This window comes from Berghia stephanieae, chromosome 1, assembly GCF_034508935.2.
Source record: "Berghia stephanieae isolate SIO BIC M18660-M18661 chromosome 1, UCSD_Bste_1.3, whole genome shotgun sequence".
Taxonomy (NCBI): domain Eukaryota; kingdom Metazoa; phylum Mollusca; class Gastropoda; order Nudibranchia; family Aeolidiidae; genus Berghia; species Berghia stephanieae.
In genome coordinates this window covers 144,553,436-144,568,561 of record NC_088360.1, presented here as the reverse complement: position 1 = coordinate 144,568,561, position 15,126 = coordinate 144,553,436, and the positions used below count along the sequence as shown (strand labels likewise).

General features: G+C 36.5%; 2 protein-coding genes across 5 annotated transcripts in view; one reads left to right on the top strand and one right to left on the bottom strand.

Moving 5' to 3' along the window:
- Nucleotides 1-1,914: 1,914 nt before the first annotated feature.
- Nucleotides 1,915-7,812, bottom strand: LOC144965745 (GPI ethanolamine phosphate transferase, stabilizing subunit-like). The gene is made up of 5 exons (XM_078901394.1): nucleotides 7,486-7,812; nucleotides 4,155-4,246; nucleotides 3,512-3,628; nucleotides 2,499-2,604; nucleotides 1,915-2,090 (listed from the first exon to the last, which is right to left on the bottom strand). The coding sequence occupies exons 1-5, from the start codon at nucleotides 7,723-7,725 to the stop codon at nucleotides 1,974-1,976; spliced, it is 672 nt and encodes a 223-aa protein (XP_078757520.1). The 5' UTR covers nucleotides 7,726-7,812; the 3' UTR covers nucleotides 1,915-1,973.
- Nucleotides 7,813-7,909: 97 nt separating this feature from the next.
- LOC144963404 (serine--tRNA ligase, mitochondrial-like) overlaps nucleotides 7,910-15,126 on the top strand; it is a 35,206-nt gene continuing 27,989 nt past the window's right edge. Inside the window, exons 1-5 of one of the 4 annotated variants that reach the window (XM_078897388.1) lie at nucleotides 7,910-7,983; nucleotides 10,399-10,478; nucleotides 11,335-11,592; nucleotides 12,441-12,476; nucleotides 13,151-13,228. In XM_078897388.1, the coding sequence (XP_078753514.1) occupies nucleotides 10,431-10,478; nucleotides 11,335-11,592; nucleotides 12,441-12,476; nucleotides 13,151-13,228 (420 nt within the window). In that variant the 5' untranslated portion in view covers nucleotides 7,910-7,983; nucleotides 10,399-10,430. Of the gene's footprint in view, nucleotides 7,984-8,081; nucleotides 8,467-10,398; nucleotides 10,479-11,334; nucleotides 11,593-12,440; nucleotides 12,477-13,150; nucleotides 13,229-15,126 lie in introns of those variants that run through there. The other 3 variants (XM_078897386.1, XM_078897389.1, XM_078897387.1) reach the window with 3 other exon arrangements.

Sequence of the window (15,126 nt, the reverse complement as noted above, 5' to 3'; positions counted from 1 at the left end):
CTGATTTCATTCTGGGTCTTAAATGTAAACAGACATCATGGTTGTTTTGACCATAGAGGAGAATTCCGCTGCAATATTTTGGATATGTGTATGCGCATGTTTGTGTGTGTGTGTGTGAGAGAGAGAGAGAGAGAGAGAGAGAGAGAGAGAGAGAGAGAGAGAGAGAGAGAGAGAGAGAGAGAGAGAGAGAGAGAGAGGAGAGAGAGAGAGAGAGAGAGAGAGAGAGAGAGAGAGAGAGAGGAGAGAGAGAGAGAAGAGAGAGAGAGAGAGAGAGAGAGAGAGAGAGAGAGAGAGAGAGAGAGAGAGAGAGAGAGAGAGAGAGAGAGAGAGGAGAGAGAGAGAGAGAGAGAGAGAGAGAGAGAGAGAGAGAGAGAGAGAGAGAGAGAGAGAGAGGAGAGAGAGAGGAGAGAGAGAGAGAGAGAGAGAGAGAGAGAGAGAGAGAGAGAGAGAGAGAGAGAGAGAGAGAGAGAGAGAGAGAGAGAGAGAGAGAGAGAGAGAGAGAGAGAGAGAGAGAGAGAGAGAGAGAGAGGAGAGAGAGAGAGAGAGAGAGAGAGAGAGAGAGAGAGAGAGAGAGAGAGAGAGAGAGAGAGAGAGAGAGAGAGAGAGAGAGAGAGAGAGAGAGAGAGAGAGAGAGAGAGAGAGAGAGAGAGAGAGAGATCAACGTGCCATGTTGTTTCAATGAAATCCAATCAATAAAATTAAAAAGGAAGTTTTCTTGTTTTTTAGTGTTTTCTTTTGTGTTAAAACCAGTTTTATCATTTTTAAAAACCTCCTGAGCTTATTATTATAGTGCAATATCCATTCAAAATAGTCACAGCGCTTTGCGAGAGGTCCCAAGCCAACAGCAACATTTAATATGTCGGGTGAGACATGATTCCTGGAGGCTTAGTTTAAAAAATACAATGGAACCCTGATAAAGCCAACAATGCCAAACCAGGCTATGTGGTCTTGTGGTATGACACTCGCTTTCGGATCGGAAGGTCCTGAGTTCAAGTCTCGCTCGGCGCATAGTTGAGTCCTTGGAGAAGGCTCTTTACTCACATTCTCTCACCGCACTCAGGTGTAAAATGAATACCTGGCTGTTAACAGAGTTATCTCTGTCCGAAAAAGTTATAACATCGCCTAACAGGCGTCATGTCCCATCCTAAATGTTAAATGTTGCTGTTGGCCAGGGACCCCTTGTAAAGCGCTTTGAGCACATTTAGTGGATATTGCGCTATATAAAAGCTCAATGTTTTAGAAAGATTGGTTGACTTTAAGCAAGGTTGGTGAAAGAACATGCTTGGATAAAAAAAAACCCCAGAAAATTTGGGACCTACAAGAGATGTTGACATTATGTGGATGCCACTATATTAATCTCATTAGTATTTCAATGAAATCCAATCTATAAAATGAAAATGGAAGTTTCACTACGTACCATTTTTATCATTTAAAAGAAACTTGAAATATTATATAATGCAATAATAGCCAATAAATATGGTCACAGCGCTTTACAAAGGGTCCCAAGCCAAGAGCAACATTTAATATGTCGGATGAGATTTAGTGTCCTGGAGTTGCACAAATTAGTATTAGCATCCTAGTCTAGTTGCAGTAAATACTCAGATATATTATAGGCGCCATTGTGCTAATAATTGCCTTGACAAGCCCTCTTGGTGTGAAAACTGTCAGCACAGACATTTGTTAGGTGATTGTAATGAGATTGTTGGGACCGCGGGAAATCATGTCGTTATCCAGTATTGTAGTTATTTATAGGGTTTCCAAGATGGTCGAAAAAAGGAGGTGTGGTTAGACTTCGATGCGGATTGCAGACCACTGATTATAATTAGACATTTCACAACCACATTGAAAAGTTTATTACCCCCAATGAGAAAGATGGATGTGCGTCTTTTTGTAAAAGAGCTACAAAAGGCCAAATTAGGGTGTGGTTTTAAAAATTTATTTTACATAATGGTGAAGTGAATTTTATGTACAATTTACACAGACTTTGGCTTGAGTAAGGCTTTGAACTGGTGTGGCAGGTAGAGGGATGCGATGAAGAGACCTAATGAATAACCTGATACGCAACCCATTGAGCAGCTGATTGGCCAATTCTGAAATGATTTTTTAAAAAACAACAAAAAAACAGTTGAAAACACATAACTCATAATAAACTAAAATCTGGAGTTTAAAGAAATATCTCAAGACCCATCTATTTGATAAACATCAATAGTGATAATGTCTGCAGCATTAACTTAGTTTTACATGTTGTTATCTGTGACCTCGTGTGTGTTTGAGTGGCCATGGGAAGCGGTGTACTCGTGAGTTGACTTGTGCACATTGGTGGGTGTTTGCTTGTGATCTGCATGCATTATTGACTTATAAGTAACTTATCTCTGTACAGCACTTTGAGACTTCAGTATAAGGCGCTTTAAAAGTAAATTTATTAATATAATTATTCAGAAGAAATTAAATTCCACCCTCAACGGCATAACGTTACTCAAGACATGATGCGCTTTTACCTGCCAGGGTCTGTCCCAATCAAGTGGGATGGGAATGGCTCCGAGCCAGGCACCCACCAAGGCTCCCAATGTGGTCAAATACACAACTGTCTGAAGGCCTGGCTCTCTGTGTTGTGTGGGTGAAAGAGAGATAATCACAATTGAACTAAAAAGATTTAATTAAGTTTAGTTGTTAAAATTAAAAGTTTAAACATGCTTGTGACACTTTGAGATTTAAGGGTTTAATCATCGTGTGGCTATGTGGTCTTGTGGTATGACACTTGCTTTCGGATAGGAAGGTCCTGGGTTTGAGCCTCGCTCGGCGCATAGTTGAGTCCTTGGAAAAGGCTCTTTACTCATATTCTCACCGTACAGGGGTGTAAAATGAGTACCTGGCCATTAACAGCGTTGTCTATTTCGGAAAAATCTTATAATTTCGCCTAACAGGCATCATCTTTTGTTCTGTATTTTACATATTGCTGTTGGTCAGGGACCCCTTGTAAAGCGCTTTGGGCATGTTTAAAGGATATTGCACTATATAAAAGCTCCATTTTAAAGATCAATGATCATTTTCAGGCTGAGCTTGGAAAATCATGGAAATGTCATTTGAAAATCTTCTGAGCTAGAGCATCATAAAGATCGTTAGTTTCAATGCAGTCTTTTATATAAATGTTTGGTAAATGCCATTTTATATTACAAATACAATACCTTATCTAATCTCATTTCCTTGAAACATTAACTGTAACTGTTTGAGTGATGAAAAATTATCTATCTAATTCATCTTTCAATGTTTTGGGGTTTTCACACTTCCTCTCATTAAATAAATGTAGTGAAACTTAAAAAAAAGACCCCCCCCAAAAAAAAAGGGGAAAAGAAAAAAGTGAAAGCTTTCACAAAGACGTGTAAAATAACAATATATAATAATTTTAATTTTAATTTCATGGCATATATGTTCAATACTTGCTGCTCATTTAACAATTTTACAAGTGCTTTATGATCAACTGCTCAAAATGTATTCATGTATGCATGACAACCTGTTTGATGTGAAAATGTCCAGCCACTTCTCAACTCTTAACCCGGCAACAGCACACATTGGTAAACATGTGAGGACAGTCATGAGGAGGGCAAAGTGATAGGTCTCTGACACCAACCTGAATGGAAAAAAAGACCCCAACAAAACTCATGGATTTGATTGTAAATTATGTTGATGAATAGAGCAGAGAAGAACATTCATTTTGCAACAACAAATTATATGTAACAAACTGTGAAATAATATGAACTTTATATCTATTCAGGGTTTACAACAGTAGAAAAGAAATTGCTTGTAAGTTATTTCTAAGTCAAACAATTGCATCCAATGAAAATAATGCTAATCTACTGCCAGTTATGTCAAACTGCAAAAAAAAAAGCAAAAAAACAAAAACAAAACAAAACAACAACAAAAAAATCAGTCGCAAGCATATATTAGATTGACAAAACGCTTGTAAATCGTTTATTCAATTTAAAAAATGAAAAAAAAAAACAAAAAAAAACAAAAACAAAAGATTTTCAACTCAACATATCTTATATCTATATGATATAATTCAGTCATCTTGAATAAAGAACACATTACTCCCATCAAAAATATTTTGAATACTTGTAATTAATAAAATAACATCACATCAACAAGTATCTTACGTAAGTACAGGAGCACCAAACAGTACAGCAATAAAGTGATACATAAAGCTGATGACAAACTGCAACACTACAAATTTCAGCACTGTTATAATCTGTAGAAAGAGGGGATGGTATCAAAGAAGAGATTTTTAATTTAATCATCTCTCAAAACAAAGGCATCTTCTTGAGCCTTTATTGATGTCATTGAATTTCTTTCAAACAATGATTTATCCTATTATACATTGGACAACTATAAGTGCAGATAAAAATCAAACAGTTTTCACCTAGAGAACAGTCACAGTCAATATCTTGTTTACTTTGTGATAGTTTACGCATGTTGTGTAAAAGGGACAGTATCTAGCATTATCTGAGAAGATTACTATTGCCAAAAAGCTGCTCATTGCTACGTATATGGAGAAGTTTGCCTCAATTCTTAAAATAATATTTAATTCAAACCATTGGTGCATGAGATCGTTTTCACTGTGATTTATTGAAAGAGTACAATTTATCATTAAAAATCCATTCAGAATTGAAGTATAAATGGACTTGACCCCTGCGGTTATTCAGAGTCCACTCTGAATAACTGTCTACGGTTATTCAGAGTCGACTCTGAATAACTGACTACGGTTATTCAGTTATTCAGAGTCGGGGAGTCCACTCTGAATAACTGTAGACAGTTGACTCTGAATAACTGAAAACAGTTATTCAGAGTCGGCGAATCGACTCTGAATAACTGTAGACAGTTTTGATGATGAACTTCCAGTTACCAACCAACGTTTTTCTGTTTTTTTTCCCCTCCTCTCCCACCTCTGTTTAACCCTACGGAAAAAATCGTTTTACTTTTTGGTATTTTCTTGTCTCTTCTGTCATGGCAGTTTTTTGCATCGGTGATTTGCATTACGGCCGCAAATTTTGCAATTTTTTGAAATTGTCGAGATTTGCAAAAAAAAAAAAAAAAAAAAAGAAATATAAAAAAATATAGTGGGGACCAGTGATGATAATCTTCCGCGGATTTCTGGGATTTTAGGATTTGTTCATAAATGTTCCGTTGTTTTTTGTCATGTCAAACATTTTCTGCTCAGTGGTAGTTCAGGGGAAAAAAACCCAATAATATGCCTTCTATCATTTTTTGACACCTCTGCTCAGTTGCATGAATTTTGGTGACACTCCTTTATTTATGACGTTAGTCTAGACACACTGACGCCAAATGTCAAAGGCAGCACAAGACACATGGTGGCCATGAATGAGAAGATGATCGAAAGGGAAGGGGATGGAGCAAATGGGTGTAAATATATGTATACTTTTTAGCTGTAACATGATAATACATTCATTTGACGATTTTATAAGGTTTATAAGCGTGTCTTTTTTCTTCCTTTTTAAGTTTTGTTTTGTTTTTGTTTGATTGTTCTGAATTTGTTAATAGAATTCATTATCACTTGTGTCTAATTATAAAACAATTTAAAAAAAAATAAAAATCAATTCATTAATTCTCTCTCTCTCTCTCTCTCTCTCTCCCTTCTATCTTCATATTACGTTAATAGATATCATTTGGTAATAGAGAGATAATAAAGAGATAATAAGTTAGGCTGATCGATTTAAGAAATGGTTGTTTATAAGCTAATTTAAATTTGCTTTGTTGATGGAATAAAAAAAAAATAAAAAAATCTATCACATAGCCAAAGCGGGTTTCGCCAAGACCGAAGCACATCGGACGTTGTATGGACACATAAATGGTTGGCAGCAAAGGCACTCAAAGAAAACATATCCATAACAATAATCAGAATCGATATGTCCGCAGCCTTTGATACGATCGACAGAGGAAAACTTTTGGAGATATTAACAGACATAGTAGATGAAGACGAGCTCCGAATAATCCGATTTCTCCTCAGCAACACAAAGATACAACCAAGGATATACGGGGCCACAAAACAGATGCAGTTCGAAAGTAACATCGGGACCCCCAAGGAGATAGTCTGAGCCCGATTCTGTTCACAATATACTTAGAACACGCTCTGAAAGAAGTTCGAAAAGTCATTCCAAAACCAACGACTCATATTGAGAATGCAATCCCTAGAGAAATCGCCTATGCAGATGATGTCGATTTTATTGGATCAACACCAGCAAATATAGACATCATACAAAATACCCTCATGAAATATAACCTCCAAGTCAATGCCAATAAAACCGAATTTACAACAATATCGAGGAACAAAGAGGAATGGAAAAGAACAAAGAAAGTCGGCTCACTAATTGGAGACACCGAGGATGTACAAAGAAGAAAACAGCTATCAAATGCCACACTCAGTAAACTCACCAATGTATGGATTAGAGGTGACAAAATAAAGAGAAAAACCAAACTGAAACTGTACCGTGCTCTTGTAAAACCGGTACTTCTGTATAACTGCGGCACTTGGGCATTGACAAAATCCGAAGAAGAACATCTGGATGCCTTCCATCGCACACAGCTAAGAAGGGTACTGGACATCAAATACCCAAAAAAGATCTCAAATGAATCACTCTATAAGATCACAAAAGAAAGACCAATCTCCCTTGACATTTTACAACAACGATGGCAACTTTTCGGCCACATACTACGCAGGGACAAAAACATACCAGCTAACCAAGCCATGTCGGGATACTTCCAAAAACACGGGAACCTTTTCAGAGGAAGACCGATCACAACACTCCCTGTGATCCTAAACAAAAACCTCACAACACTTGGACAAAGCATAAGTCTCAAAACGGCAGGGGACCTTGAAAATCTGAGAACCCTAGCAGAGGACCGGCAATATTGGAGACACCTCACACAGGAAATACTGGAAACAGCCAAGGCGACCCGATCTTTCGGTCGAGACGCGAAAGGCATCTAAGTAAGTAAGTGATGGAATATGTTTTGCAATTGATTAAAGATTCTTATTTATAAGCGCCTGAAGTTGAAAAATCGCCAAGTTTTAAGAATTTGGCACTAAAATTGCCAAAGTCACAAAATAATCGTAGTAAACTGGTATCAAATTGAAAGAAACTCATCTCACAAGAACTCAACTCGATAATTCGATAGGCTACTCGGCTCTAAATATCTGTACACATGGTTATCCAGGGTCGACTCTGAATAACCATCTACAGTTATCCAGAGTCGACTCTGAATAACTGCCTACATTTATCCAGAGTCGACTCTGAATAACCACTTCGATTTATTGAGATTTAATTTAGTCATAGATTTAGAAGTCTAGCTCTTGGTCTAGAAGAATTAGAAATAAGAGTTCCATTTGACAGGTTCGACTGTACTGGTCTTCTTTGTATTTGCCCGCTATAACCGGTGGAATAGCTTCCAAACCCAGAGAAAGTTACTGACCTGTGTTTTCAATTTCTCTTTGAATAATGAATTTTCATGAGAAAAGTCTTCCACCGCCACATATTTGATGACAAAGAACAGTGCCGTGACCAATGAAAGAGTTTTCAGTGCAGCACAGGGGTTTGAGATCAAACTGAGTGAGCTATCTGATAGTAATAAAAATATGGCGAGTCCTGTGATCAAGAAAGATGAAAGCACTGATAAAAGAGAGAGTAAGACAGTTTGATGTTTAGATATCATCTTTCATCTTAGTTTAAATAAAACCGATTTTTGACTTTGAGGAATGACTGTTGATATCAGGGATTCTGAGACCGGTTTATTTATGAAGTTGTCGTATGCTTGTAGTAGATAACAGCAGTTTTTCTTTAAATTCGTTTTTCAATTGTTTCAATAAATATCTTTAAAATCTTTCAAGTTATTTAGTAATAGAAATTGGAATCGCTTTTGATGGATATTTCAGTTGTCGTGAAAAAAATGTCAGAAATATATGAAAATTGTGTGCGTTCAATAACTTTAAAGCTAATTTTTAAATAAATTATGATATTATTATTCTTGTTTTGCGGGTATCTATGCGATACTAATTATTCACTAATTCTGTTTCCAATTTCGTCACTGTTGCTGTTCATCTGTCTCATTCCTCAAGCCCAATGTCGATTTAAAAAAAAGAAAAATTATATCACAGAGAAGTGTCCTTTGAGATCATAATATAAATTCATCTATTTTTTGGATGCTTAGTTTAAACTAAAGTTTGACATTGCATAGAGTTTGAGTAACTTTCACTTTCACATTCATTTTCATTCATAAGACCTTCTATCCTAGACATCTGGGTCAGCTTGTGTGAGTTAAAATCGAGAAGCACTGTGAAAAGTCCATGCAACTAACTCATTGATTTGCCATACATGTGGCTTTCATTGACTAACGTATGACATTTATATAGATGCTCAACATTAAATCATTATCCATTCCCAATGATGTGTAAGTGTAAGTAACTCTCTCTTCATTGAATGTTTTGCTTTCTAAAATATTTTGATTCCTTTTGCTAAATTTACAACTTTATAATATGATTAGGGAGGCCCTCCGAAAGCTCCTACATCCCCAGTATTCTTGTTTTTTATAATGTTCTAGTAGTAGGGGGTTTGGGAGGGGGGAAACTTTAAAACATAAAAAAACGTCTCCCCCCTCCCAAACACCCTACTAGAACAAGAATACTGGGGATGTAGGAGCTTTAGGAAGGCCTCCCGAATCTGCTCTATTCCAATGGAGCAAAATTTATCTTCTCCAAATCATTTAATAACCATTCAATTAACATTAAAACATAGATAGTTATATTGAAAACAGTTCTTGTCATTTGGGGGCCACCGTGGCTCAGTGGCACGGTCTTTGCTTCGTACCTGAAAGGTAGTGAGTTCGATCACCCACCGCTGTGCTTTGTGGCCTTGAGCAAGTCACCCCACCCTAGCTCAATTTGCAGCGCTGCACTGCGGCTGATGCCTGGGTTATTTCAGTCTTCCCATTATCGACCCTAGAGAAAAATTTGCCCTATAGGATGAATAAAGGGAATTTCATCTTTTTTTTTTTTAATAAAAAAAAAAAAGCTGTATATAGCGCAATATCCACTAAATGTGCTCAAAGCACTTTAGAAGGGGTCCCTGGTCAACAGCAACATTTAACATGCAGGACGAGACATGACGCCTGTTTGGCGATATTACAATTTTTCAGACAAAGACAATACTGTTAATGGCTAGGTACTCATTTTACACCTGAGTGTGAGTAAAGAGCCTTTTCCAGGGACTCAACGTTGCGCCGAGCGAGGCTCAAACCCAGGACCTTCCGATCTGAAAGCGAGTATCATACCACTAGACCACATTGTTGCACAAAGTGATAGGTGATCACTGACCATACAAGAACTAGATAGTGTTACAGGTTCCAAGATCTGCTCGTTCTGCCAAAATAAATATGCAGCACAGTCAGATCATCATCTTGTTTCAGTGGTCACACTATCTTTCTGATGGTACATTTACAGTTGGCATTTAAAAAAAAAGATCTAGTCAGTAAAAACTTCCAACCTTCCTCCCTTCCTATCCACCCCCCCCCCCCCCCCCTTTCCAAAGAGATATAAGAGCATTGAGGGAAAATAACTGATTCTTGGGGAGACCTTCCAAAAGCTCCCTACATCCCCAGTATTCTTTTTTAAAATAATGTTCTAGTAGGGGGTTTGGGAGGGAGGAAACTCTTTAGAAAAAAAAGACTCCCCCCTCCCAAACCCCCTACTAGAACATTATAAAAATAGTTTCCCCCCCTCCCAATCCCCCTACTAGAACATTATATTATTGTTAATCAACGATCCATCAGATGTCACCCCACAATGCCATTTAAAATCAGCTTTGTAGTCTTCTATAATGTGGCTTTTGACGTTTGGGTCCCTGGTCTAAGTCACAAAGTTGAGTTTTGAGTCATTGAAGAAGGCTCTGTACTCACATTCTGTCAACGTACTCAGGTGTAAAATGAGTACCTGGCCGGTAACAGCATTGTATCTGTGAAAAACAAAATTGTAAGTGTTCCTTTTAAGTGAAATGCCTTGTTCTCTATGTCAGGTATTTCTGTTGACTTGAGACCTCTTGTAGAGCACTTTGAGCACATTTAGTGAATATTGCGTTATAAAATCTCATGTTAAAGAAAAACCCATATCCTCTTTCAAGTTTATACTTTTTTCTTTGCTTATCAAGCATTTAAAAGAATCTGAGATGAAATTTATGAGACCAATCAAAATGTTTTTTTTTATCTCAATACTGTATTTATCGCAATAAGAGTTTTCTGAATTACCTTTGATGGTTGTGAGATTTAGAACACAATTACAAGAAAACAATTCTAAAAGAATTTATCCCTCAGTGCTATTTTAAATCACATTTTCAGATAAATTCAAGGAAAATAATCTTGCTTAAAACATGGCTTCATTAACAACGTTTCTCCGATCTTTGGCTTCTAAACATTTGGTGAGTATCAAAATGGTGTCTTTGCTAATACATTTTAATTTTTTAAAATAATTTTTTTTTCTGAATTTTAATGAGGGAAATTTTTACTTTGCTTCATCGTCATGGGTCAAAGTTTGTGTCATGTCTCGTCCTACATGTTTAGTGTTTTTGTTGGCTTGAGACCTAAGCGACCCGACCCAGCCCGCCTAGCTTGAGACCCAATCACTTCAGAAAAGTCAGTGGATCAGGCTCTTATGTTGATAACAACAAGGAAAGTAATGAGTAGAAAAGAGCCAAAAGACAATAGAGAATAAAAAAACTTTGCGGTGATGGGGGCTCGAACCCACAACATTACTGGTATGACAAATCCGCCTGGACTGGGAGAGGGTAGTGCTACTGTCAGAGATTACTAGGTTAGCAGGGTGGGGTATCAGAAAAAAATGGGATAGATTCTGGTGCTTTGGCCTGTAAGATGAGTGTTCTACTGCTAAGCTATTGGGATCCCCTTAACCCTCTCCTTACCACCTACTGGAAAATCGTCACATTTGTTACGATGCAACCGTCACTTTTCTCATTCAGATTTCATTTCTTTTTGCTATAGCTATAAAAACATGACATTCTGTAATAGAGTTCATATTGTCGAACAATATTATGTATAAAATGTGCTTGTTGCTTTTCTATTTGAGTAAGAACTCTCTGTTTTTGTGTTGAGTTGGTGTGAAGTTTTGGGGAAAATTATGAAAATGGCTGGTTAGGAGAGGGTTAAAACAATAGTAAGTGCTTTCAAATTATTTTTCTTCCTCTGAAAATTTAAAAAAAAAAAATTATTTCAAGTTTCATCAATGTTTTCTAATTCTCTCCGAACTTCATTTTTCAGATAAAATGCAAGGACCATCTATTGCAGAATAGTAATATAGCTAAGAATGTCAGCATAGTAAACAGCAGACATTTAACAGTTTCTCCCAGAGTGTTTGACAAAGATAATAGTGAAAGACTCGTTCCCCAAGAGTGGAAGGAAGGATTTATTTTACCAGAGCCAGAACTTGATTGGGAATTTCTTCTCGATGACAAGAATACGGATGTCATAGCACAAAATATAGAACACAGGAAGGGCATTGGTGATATTCACAAAGTGGTGGGTGTGATAATTGATGTCAATTATTATTATTATTATTATTATTATTATTATTATTATTATTATTATTATTATTATTATTATTATTATTATTATTGTTGTTGTTGTTCTTGTTGTTGTTGTTGTTGTTGTTGTTGTTATTATTATTATTGATTATCATCATTATTATTATTATTGTTATTATTATTATTATTATTATTATTATTATTATTATTATTATTATTATTATTATTATTATTATTATTATTATTATTATCATCATGTATTTTAATTATTATACTACCATATTGTTGAAATTATCTAAGGTCGAAAACAAATCTTTTGAGCCATCAACAATCAAAATCGGTTAGGCATAAAGTGTGTAGGTGTATGCAAATGAATTTGCCAGCCAGCAACTTTAAATGACCGATTATAATGCCAGAGTGAGGGGACCTGCTGTTTATTAAGAGCATTGCAAACTTAATCTTTTTAAAAAATACTAATATCTTAATATGATAATGTATGAAGAAAGTGTGGAAATTGTGAATATCAGTAAATTATTTAAAGAACTGCTAATTAAATTGACAAATAAAATATATTTTTATAAATATTTCTATTTTTAAAGATAAAACAAAAATTTTACTGTTATTTTCATTTTTTAGAAAATTATTTTTCAATTTTTTTACTTGATGTGTTCACAGTTCACACCTTAAGATATTTTAGTATAGACTGACCATTGTCCAGTTAGGGTGAATAGAATTTTTTAAGGGGAGGATACAACTTATTCAGTATTTTAAGTTTAAGTTCGACTTGTTTGAAATTTGGATGGTTTATTTTAACTTGTTATCTCTCTTTTTTTTTCACATCAGAAAAGTCTTTGGAGTGATTATACAAATGAGAAACAGGTATGTCTTCATTTAACATTTTTTATATATACACCCTCTCCCTTACCCCTCTCTCTCTCTCTCTCCTTCTCTCTCTCTCTCTCTCTCTCTCTCTCTCTCTCTCTCTCTCTCTCTCTCTCTCTCTCTGGTTGGATGGGAGCATCACCCTTGAATCATATACCTATGATGTTCGCATGGGTGTACGATCCGATAGTGATGTCGTTTCTTCTTCTCTTTACTAGCCTATCCTGCTTCTTTGGTTTGTGATTGTATTTTTGACAGGGATATTTTTTTTCTGTAAATCTTCTGCCTGTTTGTTCTTGGTTATTTATAATTTAGCTTATGATATCTTTAGGTTATGATTTTGATTTACATTTGTACTATTTTTGTTAGATTGCTTGTTTTTTTGTTTCAGCGGTCTCTCATATAACCTCAATTGTGTTGGAAGAGACCTAAAGCAACAAACAAACAAACAAACAAATCTCTCTCTCTCTCTCTCTCTCTCTCTCTCACTCTCTCCCATCCTCTCTCTCTCTCTCTCTCTTTCTCTCTCTCTCTCTCTCTATCTCTATCTCTCTGTCTCTCTCTCTCTCTCTCCGTGTGTGTCTCTCTCCTCCTCATCCTCCTCTTTTTCTTCTTTATTTACTTTCCATTATCTTTTTCATCTAGGTTCCGTTTCCCCTTATTCTTTTCAGAATGACCGAAAAGAGATGTTAAGGAAGGAATTGATATCAGAGGCTCTTGACATCCCAAACATGAGTCATCCCAACACTGTGAGTTATTTTTGAATGGTCATCTTTTTATTTACGTACTTATCCAAACCAGCAACCTGCTGAAGTCTCAGAAGACACCAGCAAAGCATCATCTTTCAACTAAGAACACAACACATACCGCTCAACAACCATTTAAACAAAATTACAAAAGACACATCCCCTTCCTGCCCCCTATGTCAACACCCCAATGAAACAGTGACACACCACTTGCTTGAATGTCAACCTCTTGAAGACCTGAGATGCACATTCCTCCCACCAAATCCAAGCATCAGTAACACACTTTATGGTCACCTGGAACAACTACAAAAGACGTCTAACTTCTATGTCATGGGACAAGACTGAAGGGCTTAGAGCCCAGGTGGTTGCTGGTTCGGATAAGTAAGTAAGGTATCAGAGGCTCTTGACATCCCAAACATGAGTCATCCCAACACTGTGAGATATTTTTGAGTGGCCATCTTCTGTATTTACTTACTTATCCAAACCAGCAACCAGCTGAAGTCTAGCCCTTCGGTTTTGCGTTGTGACATAAAAATTGGATGTCTTTTGGTCGTGCTTCTTGTTTTGGTCGTTGCAAGATTCATATTTCAGGAGACATCATTCTTTATTTTTACTCTATGAGTAGCATAGCTGTCCTTCAGAACCCTAAAAAGACCCGTTGGGCAGATGAGAGGTGGGGTTGAAGGAGGGGGGGGGGGGGCCTGACTTCTGTAGCATGAGATAGACAGTAACAGATGCTAGTCTACAGCAAATTACTTTCCATAAGATCAAACAGACCCAGCAACCCATTCACTGCTGGTGGAGGAGGAAGGGGGGTTACACATTTTTTTAGTTGGGGCCCAGGATTGATACGGATGAGTACTTTGCCACTGGTGTATTGGAACATTTCAATAGTCATAAGTAAATATGTACATTTTGAACATTTATTTATATATTGCATTTCCGTGCATTAACTATGCTCATTGCACTTCACAGTGTTTCCTTAATTCCCCTAGCAGGCCATTTGTAACCATTTTTATATTTCATACAGTATCAGTCACCTGTTAGGTACTAAAAGTCTTACAATAACCTTCACTGCCTGTAGCCAGGTACTCTCTTTTATCAATCATAAAGTTTCAAGTTTTGGACTACTGCTGATTTGCTTCCCACCCAGAAAAGAAAACTGCTGTTGCTGTTTTATATTGATGCTGTGTGTTTAGGTAATGATTAATGTTCATAATATTCACAACACCTGCCAGTCAGATATAACGTACCAACACACAAAACTATGTGTCTCCTTGAATGTTCATAGTCTGATTAATAGAATTTAATGATAAGTGTCTTAAAACAATAACAAAGAGCTGATGACATCAATTTCGTTCCTTCTATACTGAATGACATACCTTTCATTACTCTCAATATATTCTATTTCAGAGATGCAGATCAGCTTGTTAAATTTTCTGAATGTTTCAGATTTTTATTCTCGGTACTTTTCATAGGAAGAATAAATTTTGTCAAAACAGGTATTATGTCAAGATGAAGTGGATGCCACAAAGTGGATATATAAAATTGAAATGATCAATAATATGACACTTTAGGTTTATGTACATTTTGAAACTATATTTATTCTAGCTCTTCGATGAAATAAATTAACTTATCCCAAGCCTCATGTATTTCTGTAGTCCCATTCATAAATTTGATAACTGGGTGGGGTTCCTGACTTCCCATAGTGGGCAGGGAGGTACATACTGTGTCTTCTATTCCCCTATGTCTGTTATCCAACATGCTTTCTGTCGTTGTCTTGGAATGAGGTTACTTGGTTTTGTCCTGGCTCTGGATACCCTCGCTGGGAGGGAAACAGTCAAATGTATAGTTAGTTTTGGGAGATGATATTTTTTTTCCTTGTAAATCATCTCTCTGTT

Excerpts from the sequence above, each read along its gene's own strand:
- LOC144965745 (XM_078901394.1), bottom strand. The coding sequence starts at position 7,725 with ATGATATCTAAACATCAAACTGTCTTACTCTCTCTTTTATCAGTGCTT. Across the intron at positions 3,629-4,154 it reads TTTGGTGCTCCTGTACTTAC|GTTGGTGTCAGAGACCTATC; the intron begins GTAAGATACTTG and ends TTTTCCATTCAG. Across the intron at positions 2,091-2,498 it reads ATTGGGACAGACCCTGGCAG|AATTGGCCAATCAGCTGCTC; the intron begins GTAAAAGCGCAT and ends AAATCATTTCAG.